Consider the following 13,752-nt stretch of genomic DNA (forward strand, 5'->3'; position numbering starts at 1 on the left):
GCTGTGCTTTGTTGAACGTTGCATTAGTTTGCTTAATGAAGCTGATGCCAAAAGAGCAGAATGTAAAATATCCGTTTATTTTTCTGAGAAAACGTTCTTGGGGATGGCTAACTAGTATCAAATGGCTTATGAAACAAAACATAGCCTCCTCATTATTAGCTATAAATCCAGCGTGTATTCTGTGGGGAGAAGCGCTAATGAGGTTAATGTTGCTTTTGTAGCCAAAGGAATTTGGACCGGTGTTCCATCTCACAGTAATTGTGCCGCTCTCCGGCTTTTGGGGGAGTTTGATTTGCAAAACAAACAGCTAATTGATTTAGGTTGCAGGTATGGTGTCATCTCCATACTGGTACAGAGCTAAAAATAATTTAGGCAGTGTTAGTTATTGGTGCCAAAGGGTGAAGACAGGCATAAAATGAAAAAGGGGCTTACAGCTGGAAAGATGTGTGTGTATGCCCTTTCAGAACTGAGCTCAGCTGTCAGGCTCGCTCCCGCCTGCCAGTCCACTGCTACCATCTTCAGCTGAGGACAGTGAAAAAAGCACTCTGCAGCCAGGTGCCTGAGATGCGAAAAGGTCATTCCACTCCCTCCCTCCCTCCCTCTCTCCATTCCTTCCTTCCCTTTGCACAGGGGTCGCCTTTCACCCTTCCGCCCATTCTGCTGGGGAGTGAATTTCCACCAAGCTCTGAAGGAAAGGGAGGAAGTGATGCAACATTCCCGCATCCTAGCCATCCAATTGCAGGGTTCTCAGCTACCGTATTTTCTTCGTGCCATAAGATGCACCTAACCATAAGACGCACTTAGTTTTCAGATGAGGAAAGGGGGGAAGCCCTGTTTTGGGGGGAATCAGCTCACAGTTGTGCAGCTTTTTTTGCACCGAGGAAAAGCCCCATTTTTAAAAGGATCAGCTCAAAGTTGTTGTGTTTACTTTGCAAAGGGAAAAAATCTTGTTCAACTCACAGTTCTGCAGCTTCTGATAATCTAATCAGCCTGATAATCCAATCAGCCAGTCACATGTTGCTGGGGAAACAAACAGCCTGCCTCTGCAGAACATTCAACAATGGAGGCCTGGGCAAGGGGCTGGGGCGGGAAGGGAGCTAGAGTCCCTTATCTCCCTCCCCAATCTCTTGCAATCAGCTGCTGAGCAGCTTCTTTTCAACACCCCTCTTTCTCTCTTGTTAGCCGTTAGCTCTTTCTCAAAAAAAAAAAAAGCACGATATGCTTTTCGGCTCCAGGGACCACACATTCGCTCCATAAGACGCACAGACTTTTTAAGGAGGAAAAAAGTGTGTCTTATGGAGTGAAAAATACGGTAATTTTTCCCTGCTAGAACAGGTGGAAGAGGTGGTTAGCAGGAGGAGGCAAGACCAATGGCTGAATTCATGTATTATTTATTTCAATGGTGGGCACCACCTGTCTTACGGTATTTGTTTTGATTGGTTTCTATTTCATTTATTTTATTTATATACTGCCCTTCATCCAAAGATCACAGGGTGGTTTGCAGCATGAAAATACAAAATGAAAACACAAAACACATAACGTAATGAGACAGACAAACAAAAACCCAATAACACCCCCCCCCAAAAAAGGCCATAGATTGTTTAATCGGCCAATGGCCTGGTTATATTTATTAAATTTATATGGTGCAGCTATGGAGTGCACTGGGGGGGAGTCTTCTTTTTCTGCTATTATAGTTATTGTTATAATAAGCTTGACATAAGCTCTTCCGTGCAAGGGGGGCAAACTGAGCCTTCCTCTGTAGGCTGGAGATTATTCCACATCTTCATGATGCCCAGAGTTGGAAAATTTACTTATTTTATTTTCATGCAATTTTGTTACCTATTAGTGGCAGGATTTGAATGCCAGAGTTCAACATGTACTACCCTTTTTTGATACTGATCTGCTTTATCTAAAAGACGGTATTCCCTCATAAGAACCTGCTCAGGTTTCCCCCCCTTGAATACTCACAGTTCACACAATAAGCTATCCAGCTGGAGAAATGCAGGGGTTTGCCTGCAGTGGGGTCCAAACTTTTTTCAAAGAGGGCCAGATTTGATGAAGTGAAGGGCCATGGGGGCCGACCAGAGGGCCAACCAAAGTTGTTGACCTTTTCTTAGGATTGAAGTTGTTAAGCTTTTTTTAGGGTTGAGCTTCTTTTATGATTGAAGTTGTTTGTTGAGGTTTTTTTATTTAGGATCTTACCCCAGGAAATAAACCGCCACAGGGGCCAGATTAAACCAACCAGGGGGCCGGATTAGGCCCCTGAAACGGACTTTGAACATGCCTGTACTGTGCTATTTGCACACTGTTTTCAGATGAATTTATAATTCAGGGCTTAGAAACCTGGAATAATGACAGCAGCACATTGCATGGCCCCAACAGTGAGATGCATAGCTGATCAGCACAATATATTATTATTATTATTATTATTATTATTATTATTATTATTGCCCTATCTTTTCCCTGACAAGGTCTCAAGGTGGCTTACAAATGAAATAAGAACAGCTGAAAACATAGGGGTGGGGGGAAACAGGGACCTCTTAACATTTGTCTTTGATTCACTAATGTTAATGAAGAGATTTTACTCACAGCTTGGAAGCGTTCCGACATGAAATATTAGTTGGGGTGGGGCATGCCTGCTTCTGAATCATATTCTGGATTCTCTTCACCCAGTGGAGGTGGCACTTCTCTGCACAATGTAAAAATTAGTTTCCCTATCCATTTTAGAACTGATTTTGTTAACATAAGGCTGACACATCTATATACGCAGATGACTTTCCTGAAAGTCAGCCTGGTACTCTGGGAATTCAACATATGCTAACTATGGTGTTTTTTTTTAGCAGCTCATATTGCCTGTGGTTTTTTTTTCCTGGAGTGCCAGACCCTGGAGTCCTAGTTTTTTGTTTTCTTTTGGCTTCTACTGCAAATTTCCCATTTAGCAATGAGGACATGTCTGGCTCTTGCATATATGGTTAAATATCACCAGATACCATGTAAAGTAGGGGTGGGGAACTGGATCCAACTAACAGTCTGGGTCCTTCTTTTTTCTTCCCGCACCATAAACTGAGGGAAGAGTTGAGCTGGGTTGCCCATCAGCCAATCACAGTAGTCTTGGGTGACCCATTTTTGCATAGTGCTGTCCACAGGTTCATGAGCCACAGATATGCTGATTGGTGCCTGCAAGCCTCCTTTTGGCCCAGATACACATTTACCTGCCACATAAAGGTGTAGGGCAGGCTTGGTCAAAACAGCAACAGAGGCCTATCTGGGCTGCAAGCTGTTCTAAAATAATGTAAGTTGGCGAGACAGAAGAATTAATTTAGCTTTCAGAAATATTCATTCTCTCCACCTGTACTCTATCCTGCGTGTGCAGGAGTTATGTATATCTGTGTCCCTCTCAAGACATATCACAACACTTTGTGGAATGCTTAGATGTGAAGACATAAAGTAAATTAATCAATCAATCGGTCATAAAGTATAGTTTATCATCAACCCTTTGCGCTACCCAATGGGTGGGTCAAAGAACAGCAGACGATAGCTTAATAACATTTGGCACATTGAATTCTACTCCTCTACTTAAGAATCAGGTTTTCTGTCACTTATTTATCTTTTTACAGATTCCTCAGCTGTAAACAGCACTAAGGATCTAATTGAAAGAAGGGTGCTTAAATAGCAATATTTCTGTTTGGTTCAAAATGATAGGGGTGCTAGCATGTTTGTAAGCGTATTGTTGTGAATAGCCTTCTTTTGCCTATACTGTATGAACAGGATTACTGTAAAGTTGTTATGTACCATAGCACAGGGCTTCAGGATGCTTTTTATATAGATTCTGTACTTTGCATCAAAGTGGGAAATAATGCATTTTTGCTCGAAGATCAGGCATTGCAGTCATCATTAGCGGGCAGGAGGAGGATTGTAATCTTACTTCTGAGCTTTTCAGCTGACAATTCTGTGAGCTTCTCAGTGAGATTATATTAAAAACTGTCTTCTGTTGAGCATTTGAGTTTTGTTGGCTTTTTTCCCCCTGGGGACAACTTATGATAAATTTTCAGATTGCTCTTGTTTTGCCTTTGCAATTGATATAGTGTTTTTGAGAAGAATTGCTAATGCACAGCTAAACCGTGCTAAATATGAACCCGTTTTTGCATGCAAGTCCAATATGCCAAAGAGGAACTTGTCTATCCGCAGGATTTGCATACCCATACCCACACGTACATAAAGCTCACGCTGTTTAAGTCCTAGTCAAATACTCTGTCAAATTTTCCTTAGAAGAATTTGCATGCTAAAGGCACTTCAGTCATAGGGTTTTGCAGATATATAAATCATACATTGCGTTTCCAAATGAGGGATTGTGCAAAGTACTGTATACAAATGGAGTCCCTCAAATACTCAAGCTGTTATAAAAGCGGGTCACGGTCTTTCAAAGCTAAGTCTTGCGTGATGTTTTCAAGTTGGTTTTGCATGGATCGGGAATGGGACAAACAAGTGAGACAGCAATTAATTTTGCCGCTTTTGGAAGACTCGTATTTGGCTAAGTTGGTAGTGATTTATTAATTGCTTTGTGTACCCTGTACCCATATCGTGTGTGCTGGACCATTGCCAAAAGGATACTGAGTACTGTAGGCTAGAGGAACATGGATTCCTTTCCTGCAGTTGTTGGCTTGTGTTGATACTTGATGTGACAAATTGTGTCTCATTAAGCTCTGTTTCGTGTTGTGTAGGTGATATCAAGCAGGAGCCAGGAATGTACCGCGAGGGGCCCACATACCAGCGACGGGGCTCCCTTCAGCTGTGGCAGTTTTTGGTCGCCCTCCTTGATGATCCATCAAACTCACACTTCATTGCTTGGACTGGCCGAGGGATGGAATTCAAGCTGATCGAACCGGAAGAGGTGAGCAGGATCTCTGTTGGAATGCGTGTGAAGGTTTTGGCCAAAGAGCATTGATGCCTTGTTCTGTCGAATTGTACTTTTGCTTCCATAATGGTTTCTGCAACATAGAGGCTAGTACATATATGCCGCAGTGGACTTTGAATACAGTGGTACCTCGCAAGACGAATGCCTTGTGCAATGGAAAACTTGCTAGACGAAAGCGTCTAGCGATTCTTTGTTGCCTCGCAAGACAAAGCTTTCTATGGCTTTCTCGTGTCTCGCAAGACGGAATTTTTTTCCCATCTGCCATTTGTTTCTGCAAGACGAAAATCTCGCTAGACGAAGCGACCCGCGGAACGAATTATATTCGTCTTGCGAGGTACCACTGTATAGGTTTCCATGGGAGAGCTGGAAAAAGAGCAGCCAAAACGATGAAGGGGCTGGAGCAATTCCCCTATGCACCTCTTTACCTGGGCCCTTGGCACCTGAGATATGTGTTTTCAGGACCCAACCTGTTCTTTTGAATGTAACATTTTAACTGCTTACATTCTGAATTTTATATTGTTGTACCGCATTGCGGGACCTGCTGGTGAAGGGCAGGCAATAAATTGATGGTGATGGGGCTTTTAGTTTAGAAAAAAAAAGTGACAGGCATAATTTATTATGCACAGTGGGGAGAAATTTTGTCTCCGTGCTATTCAAGGCCAACTCTGGAACTCACTGCCATAAGACGTCACAATGGCTACCAACTTGGGTAGCTTTAAATTTCTTCTAGTTTCAAAAGCAGCATGCACCTGAAGACCATTTCCTGAGGGTCATGAGTGGGAGGAGGATTTAGTCCTCCTGTTTTCTTGCAAGCTCCCCATAAGTGGTTTCTGGTTGGCCACTGGAAACAGGACACTGGACTAGATGGGCCTTTGGTTTTATTCAACAGAGCTTTTCACATATTCCTACAATATGGTTTGTTGAGAAATGCTTGCCTGTCATTAGAGTAGAGCCTCGTAATCTGGTGGGGCCCTGGCCTTGGGAGCATGCATGCCTGCCCCCCCCCCAGATTAGTGAATTGGAATATGCTTTCTATTTTAAGATGCATTTCCTTCCCCCTTGCCAGAAAGGCAGACCAGACCGATCATGTGAAGATCAAATATGTCCTTAAGCGTATTTGTAGGCTCAGCTGCATTGCTGGATCTGGCCAAAGACCCCATCTAGTCCAGCATGAAACAGTCAAATTTATTATTTAAATTCAACACCTTCATTGGCATATATAAAACAATAAAAACCATATAAACCGTCCATATGTGTTATAATTCTAAAACATACAGTAAAGAGGGAATCCTCGGCAATCACTATTACACAGGCCAAACTACCCCAGATATAACTTCAAAGATCCTGGTCAAAAATGGTACCATAACTCTAGTGAGAACAGGAGAGTCATCTCTCAGTAGAGACTGCATCACGTGTTGTTTATTAAATTTATTATTGGTGTTATGTATTAAATTAACTGCAGTACTCCTTCTGGCCACCGTGGCTGCAGTTCTCACTCAGGTCCACAATGGGTGTTATGTATTAAGTTAACTGCAGTACTCCTCCTGGCCACTGTGGCTGCAGTTCTTACCCTGCCCACTGTGGCTGCAGTTCTCACTCAGGTCCACAACATGCAAATGAAGGTTTGAGAGTGCTGTTCACGGATTGGGTAGCTAGGGGAAGTTCGTTACTGTTGCAAGTTACTGAGTACTATATAAGCCAGTTGGCTAAGCTACTGTTCAGTCTGGACTCAGAGCTAGAATAAAGAGCTGGTTGTTTTGAGAGCTGTGTCTTCATCCTTCTTACCCACTATTCTACAATTTGTACCCCGCCCATCTGGGTCTCCACTTGTGAATTTCAGCAGCTGGTATACAGAGGTTCACTGCCTTCAACAATGGATAAAGATTTCAAAAATCTAAACTAAAGTTAGAGAGATTCATGTTATATATAGAAACAGCAAGCTGGTCTTTAGGAATGAAAATGTCCCCATTCACACAGAAGGGGCAAAGTATCAAGGTTTGCCAAAAGTGTGTGTGTGTGTACAGTATATAACTAGAGGGGGGGGAAGGACTCTGTGAGGGCTGAGTATGTTCCACGGGTATGGCATCTGGACTGACTACTGGAAAGCAGGAAAATGGAATGGAGTATCCTGGAATAAGGCAGAGCTGGAACCTTGTTGCCAGTTCCACTTGTGTTCTGGAATGAATTGCATACTTGAACCCTGAGTCTTCTGTATTAGAAAACCTTTGGTTTATATTTTTGACCCCTTGGTTGCCTTTCCTTTTGTAAAATGCAGCTGCAGGTAAGGCCTGCTTGTTAAATACATTTTAACAAATCGGCGCTAATCTCTTTCCGTGACAGGTGGCACGTCGCTGGGGGATTCAGAAAAACAGGCCAGCCATGAACTACGATAAACTTAGCCGTTCTCTTCGTTATTATTATGAGAAGGGAATCATGCAAAAGGTGAGCGGTTAATGTGGTGTTAAATATTTCATTGGAATGTTGCATCTATAAACTGGGTTTATAAGGGCAAAGCTGTTGTAAATTGCCTTGTTCTGAAATGGTTTGTTACCAATATTAGGGAAGTGCTACAAACCTTTTAAGATTTTTATCTGCTTATGAAATGGAGGTTTTTCTTTCTTTTAACGCAGAATCCATGGGCCCACATTTAGAATTTCACCACCACACTGGTGAAAATCCAAAAACTGCACATTCTGGATTGGATTTCAAATCTACCCGTTTGTATCTTCTTAAACACCCTGGCAGATTACCCACATTATTTATTTATAGTATTCTTTATTATTAATATTTTCATCCTATCCTTCCTCCAAGGAGCTCAGGGTTACATGTTGCCCCTTACCCACCAAAGATCCTGTTCTATCCCCATAACAACCTTGTGGGGTAGGCTAGGCTTAGAGAAACAATAAGCAGGACAAGAAAAAAACCACCTTTGTTCAACACATTTATTTGCATTTCTTAATTTAAAAACATTTGAACTGATTTTCTTTAAGCCAGTCCCAGCTCAAAACCTGTTTAACAACAATCAGTATAGAGAACAAGACCTTGCCTACATGTTAACAAGTATATTATTATTATTATTAAATTTCATTCCTATGCTGCTTCATATTTTTAAGAGAAAAAAATCTCAAAGCAGTTTATATTAAAACATCAAATAAAACATTCCAAAAGAAAACACTACAGAAAGAAAATCAAATATAAAACTTACATTTGAAGCAACATAATTAACAGGAAACTAAAATATCTTAAAGATTTTCAAAACAAGACATTACAAAGGAGGGACAAGTATAGAATACACATTTAATGCAGGAAAGTGAACAACAAAAAATACCTTAAGCTTGTCAAAATAAAACATTACTAAAGGAGGTCAGTTATAGAATGCACATTTAAAACAGCATAATTAGCAGGAGAGAACATTGCATTAAACCCAGAGCATTTCTGCAGCTGTTTCCGACAGTGGTGGTTTGTGGTGGGTGGCGGCTCACGCTTGATTACCCGGTGGTTTGTGGTGGGTGGCGGCTCACGCTTGATTACCCGGGTCTGCAATAAGAGACCTGCAGGGGTGGAGGAAGGGGTGTGGTGGGTGTGCCCCCCGGGTGTCACCACTGAGGGGGGTGACAAAATGTTGGGCGGCACTCACCGTGGGGCCTGCAGCACACCCGAGCTACGCGTCTTTCCTGGGAGAGACGCGGTGGCTTGGGTGCGCGCAGGCTCTGTGCTGCCCAAACGGTCCGCCCATGCCTCCCCCCCCAGCTGTAGGGCGGCTGAATGGGAGGAGGCAGGCAGACTCCAGAGGCCCTGCAGTGCACCCTGCCCCTATGGGGCCCAGGTGCCTGAGCGGCTTCCTCCGCCCCTGGAGACCTGGTGCTTGGCAGAGAAGCAGGAGACTCCGTGACCCTGAGGTGCTCCCCCTGGCAGCTCTTCACTTCTGTATACCGGATGGAAAAGCAGATTGAGGGCAGTTTGCCTGGAGCAGAGTGCATCCACGCCTCCTTTCCATTCGATCCGCACACCCTCATGAACGGTACTTGTATGCAATACAGAAAGTTAGCTGCTGCACAAGCCCTTGGGCAGAGGACATCTTCCCCTCCCTCAAGGCTATGGTTTGGATTGTTCAAGCGGCATTGTGTATAAAATATCCCAGGCATCTCCAGGAAGATTCCTGGCTGTGTTTCACCCCTGAATTTGGTCTCCGCCGTCCTTATACCAGATCAGACAATCGGGCCATCCGGCACGGTTCTGTCTACGGACAGCAGCTCTTTGGGGTTTCAGCCAGGAATCTTTCTGGAGATGCAAAAGCACTCAAGGAGGGATCAGGACCGTTGAAGGGTGTGGCCTGGGAAGGGTCCCAAGAGAGGCCTGGGCCTGTGGTTACTTATTCCAGTTTGATCATGCCATTGCTGCCCGAATAAGGACTGGGATGTGTCCTTGAACTCCAGTAATGTTTCTTGCTTGCCTGGATGGATGGACGATAGAGAGAGGTGCATGAGTGTAAACAGAGGCCTGTGACTTTTCTATACAAAAGTAAGACTCACACCTGCTGCCTTGTTCACTCTTGCCTCTGGCCTTGACCACCAGAAGTCTGCCCATGAGGGAATGTGGGATTGAGAAAGGTGATAAAGTGATCATTGCAAAGTGTTGCATTTCAACAGTGCAATCGGTCGATCTCTCATTCCTCTTAACTGCAGTCTTCTGCTTTTCTTGTTCATGAGGATGAAACAGTGCACGATCTTGTCGCTGGAAGGAGATTCCACGTCTTCCTCTTACACGCTTTCCCCACCTTTTCCCTCTTCTCTGACCTTGCCCCCTAAGGTTGCTGGAGAAAGATACGTCTACAAATTTGTGTGCGACCCCGAAGCCCTCTTCTCTATGGCCTTCCCGGACAACCAGCGCCCGTTGCTGAAGACCGACATGGAGCGCCATATTAACGAAGAGGACACCGTGCCTCTGTCCCACTTTGACGAGAGCATGGTCTACATGCAGGAAGGAGGCTGCTGCAACACCCACCCTTACAACGAAGGCTATGTATATTAACTGCAGTGACACTGAAGAATCCCCCCACCCACCCCAAGCTTCTCCTCTTTCATGAGACCAGGAGGAAACCCGAAGCCCCTTAAGTTGGTTTTGTAAAAAAACAAACAAACATACAAAAAATAATTAAAAAGAATAAAATAGTACTATAAAGGGGCTTTTCCTGTTGCATCACTCCTATGGTCTCCCATGGACAGTGCACTTTATTTGAAAGGGGGGAGATTGGGAATCTATTGATTTTATTCTGTGGAACAAGAAGAAAAGGGTGGGTTTGTTCCCCCACCACCACCTTAAGGTTGGGAATAGAACATACAGGTTTTAAGTACAACGAAGCTGTATCATGTCTTGTTTTCTGTTTCATATTGGCTTCAAGATATTGTACAAGTTCTCTGGGTATCCATAGTACAGTTAATTCTAGATGTGATCAATAGCCATTTTTGTACACGACTTGGGAAATTCCATTAACCACAGACATGGCCCTGACCGGCTACACCCTTTTCCCCACACCCTAGTCTATTTTCTACATTTGAATTAAGAAAGAAAAAAACAAAACCCCGAACCAGACCAGCTTAGTCTGGTTCAGCTTAGTTCAGTACTGCATGCGCACTGACTTGAGCAGATCTCCAAGGTTTCAGACCGGAGTCCTTCCCAGTCCTACAAGAAAGGGCTTAGGGATGGGACCTGGAACATAGTGCATGCAAAGTGTGGGCTCTGCTGCTGAGCTGCGGACCAGTTTCGGAAGCTGCAGAATTAGATAGGAGCTAGGAGGGCCAGTGTACCTTTCTGGTTTTGTTTTTCAAAAGGCCTTTTTTTGTTTGTTTTGTTTTTCCCCTCTGTTGTTTTTTTTTAAAAAAAATGTTTCTACATATCGTTTCTGTTGCCTTGTGAGCTCGTTAATGGCTCATTAAGGAAGGCATTCAGGGTGGATTGGAGAGCACTATTCCTGGCTTGAAGCGGATTGTGGTTTCGCTCCTTGTATCTGGTGCCATCTCGCTATGCAAGTACAGCGAATGTAAAGCCTTTTAGCCCTTTCCAGAGCCACCCGAGTACAGCAATGCCATGTGCTGAGCCGTTCTGGATATTATTTCAAGACTGAAAACAGAATTGTGGTCACAGAGGAAGAAGTCGCAGTGTGTCCTTCCATTCACTTTTATTCATAAATAAGTTATTTAATCGATAGGAATTAACTGTACTAGGTCACATATCTCATGCTGTTTAGACCACAGCAAGCACTCCTTGAGCAAAATATCCAATACACGAAAATAGGTACTCTAGTAATGTTTTTTTTTTAGACATGGTACCCATTAATATGCATTTAAACCTTTTACTGCTGTGTTACGTTGATAACCTATATACATACTAGATAATGCTAATGCTTCTGCTGCTGTCTTTTTTTTCTGTAATATTCTCTTTGCTGAATTTACTATGCCCATTTATAAGCAATGCTGTAACTACAGGTAGCATTTCAGGACAAAATAGATGACTTGAACCATTTATTGCTTAGGGGGGGAAATAGCTTATGCCACAGCTGTTCTATAAGCAGCTTTTACGCGTGTTGAGAAATGAATAGTAAGCTTCAGCTTGCTAAGAGAGCTCTGCAGAACATTTCATACCTTTCAGTGGAGCCGAGACTTATACAAACCGTCAAAGAATACAATGACTTTGCTGTATGATGTTGTAGTGCTGGCACTGATGCTATCAATCAAACTTTTGTTTTTTTGGACACTAAATGTAAATGTGATCAGATACGTTTGGGAGACGATTTAAAGGTTTTTCTGATTTTTTTTACAATGTTTATTTTTATTTTTTTAATTTGGAGAAGGGCAATAGTGAAAGCAAGAAACACCTTATTCTACATATAAAAAGAGAGAGAGAGAGAGAGAAAGTTTTAAATATTTATGAACACCTTTTCTGAAACGTTGAGTTTCCTAGTTTGAAAAGGATAGAAATGAGATTTGAGCTGTCCAGTGAGTATTTTAGGCGGTGACTCTTCCAAGTACCTTCCCCGCTCCCTGCCCCCCCCTCCCACATGCCCATCTTTCCCAGATGCTAACAACTTTGGAGAAAAAAGGAAATTGGGAATAGGACTCCATAATCGTTAGCCGCAGAAATAACGTTTCATTGTAAATGACATGATATCAAAGATGCCTTGAGGTAGTGATTTACTTTGCACTGTGTGTCGGTCAGGAAACCAGTGCAGTTCTACATGATTTATTATGCAATTCATTTCAAAGTAACAAGTGTTCGCCACTATAAACCACAGTTATGGAAAAGCACACTGGATATGCGTCTTAATACACCTAGAAGCATAAGATACCTTAATAGCTGCATGTGTACAAATCCAGGGCATGCAACCCCCTAGAGAAACCTCAGTAGGAAGCCTTTTACCTTATTCCCGCAAATAATCAATAGCCCTAATGCTCCAAATGACGAATAAGAGAACAGACAAAAAGCACCCATTGGTGCAGATTAGAATCTTTAAACCAGGGGTATGGAGCCCTGTAGCTCTTCAGATGATGTCGGATTCCAACTCCCATCAGCTCCAGCCACTTTGGCCAATAGTCAACTTGTCTATAGGCCAAACCTAGCTATAATACAGGAGGGGCCAATTTTTAAGCTGCTTTCCTCTGTGGGTTTACTTCCAGTATCGGAGCTGTTCCCAAGGGCAAGTGGCTTAAAGCAGTAGAACATGGGTTGGGTTTTGCCCTCCTTCCTTGCCTAAAGCATTGACAACACCCACCTTGCATTATTAGCTCATAAGCAAGCATTTAGTGTGGGCCTAGGCAGGGCTTTTTCCCGCAGCCAGAACTTGGCAGAACTCTCAGGTGGGTGCCATTGCGATTATAAGAGAACAAGGGAGGTGTTCATGGTGAGTTCTGGCACCTCTTTTTTTCTAGAAAAATAGTCCTAGGCCTGTGACGGGTGGGGAACCTGCATATGTTGGATCACAACCTCCAGCACCCCTGATATTTGGGCATACTGGCTGGGGCTCACAGAGACTGAGGAAGTATAGTGTGGGGTAGGGAACTCCTGAGGTAGACGTTATTTTCAGTGAAATAGTACCCCTTTGAATGAAAAGTTATTTGAATGCTTTCGATTCCATCAATATTGGCATGCAGCATTTATTGTCAGGAAGAGATGTATATTTGGTGATGGGGCGGGTGGTTTAAAAGAAAAAGAAGCCTAACATTAATTCAAATGTCTAATACTATTTTTTACAAAATTATATATACTGTATAAGGTAGTGATTCACTGAAGAAAATAGGCACTTCACCCACCATTGAGTGAGTTCGTGGGTTGGGTGGGTGGGTGGGGAAGTGGATACAAAAAGATGTTATATGGAATTGATTAACCCTTTTGAAACTGTACCTTTTAAAAGAGTTTATTTTAAGTTCTGTTTTTATTCCACATTTTCCAGGTAGATTAATAAATCTGGCAGCTGATTTCTGAAAGGTGGTGGTTTGGATTTCTCGTGGTGTTTATGTATGTTCATTCACTCTTTCATCGATTCAAGACAACTAAACCATTTTCTGGAGCAGCATAAGGAAAAACATATTCCATTGTTGCATCCGGAACAGCAGTACCACTTACTGACTCAGGAACAATGGGAGCCAATCAGATCATGTGCACCTGAATGTCAAAAAATGCACCTCTTGAGCACACCCTGGCACAACTAGCCATGCATAAATACCATTTCAAGCACAGTGTTGGACCAGGGCAAGAAAATAAGAAATAGTGAATTTGATGAACATCAGAAATGATCTAATCATGGTGCTTAAATGATCTGTACAGTGCCTTTCCTTTAGATG

At 42.9% G+C, this 13,752-nt stretch overlaps 1 protein-coding gene across 2 annotated transcripts in view; it reads left to right on the forward strand.

Annotated features, from left to right (window-relative positions):
• The window catches only part of ETV1 (ETS variant transcription factor 1), a 98,754-nt gene extending 86,421 nt beyond the window's left edge, over positions 1-12,333 (forward strand). For both annotated transcript variants that reach the window (XM_035130129.2, XM_035130131.2), the window contains 3 exons: positions 4,722-4,891; positions 7,256-7,357; positions 9,725-12,333. In XM_035130129.2, coding sequence (XP_034986020.1) covers positions 4,722-4,891; positions 7,256-7,357; positions 9,725-9,946 — 494 coding nt within the window. In that variant the 3' untranslated portion in view covers positions 9,947-12,333. The remainder of the gene's footprint in view (positions 1-4,721; positions 4,892-7,255; positions 7,358-9,724) is intronic.
• The last annotated feature ends 1,419 nt before the right edge of the window (positions 12,334-13,752 follow it).

This window comes from Zootoca vivipara, chromosome 12 (assembly GCF_963506605.1).
Source record: "Zootoca vivipara chromosome 12, rZooViv1.1, whole genome shotgun sequence".
NCBI classification, from domain to species: Eukaryota; Metazoa; Chordata; class Lepidosauria; order Squamata; family Lacertidae; genus Zootoca; species Zootoca vivipara.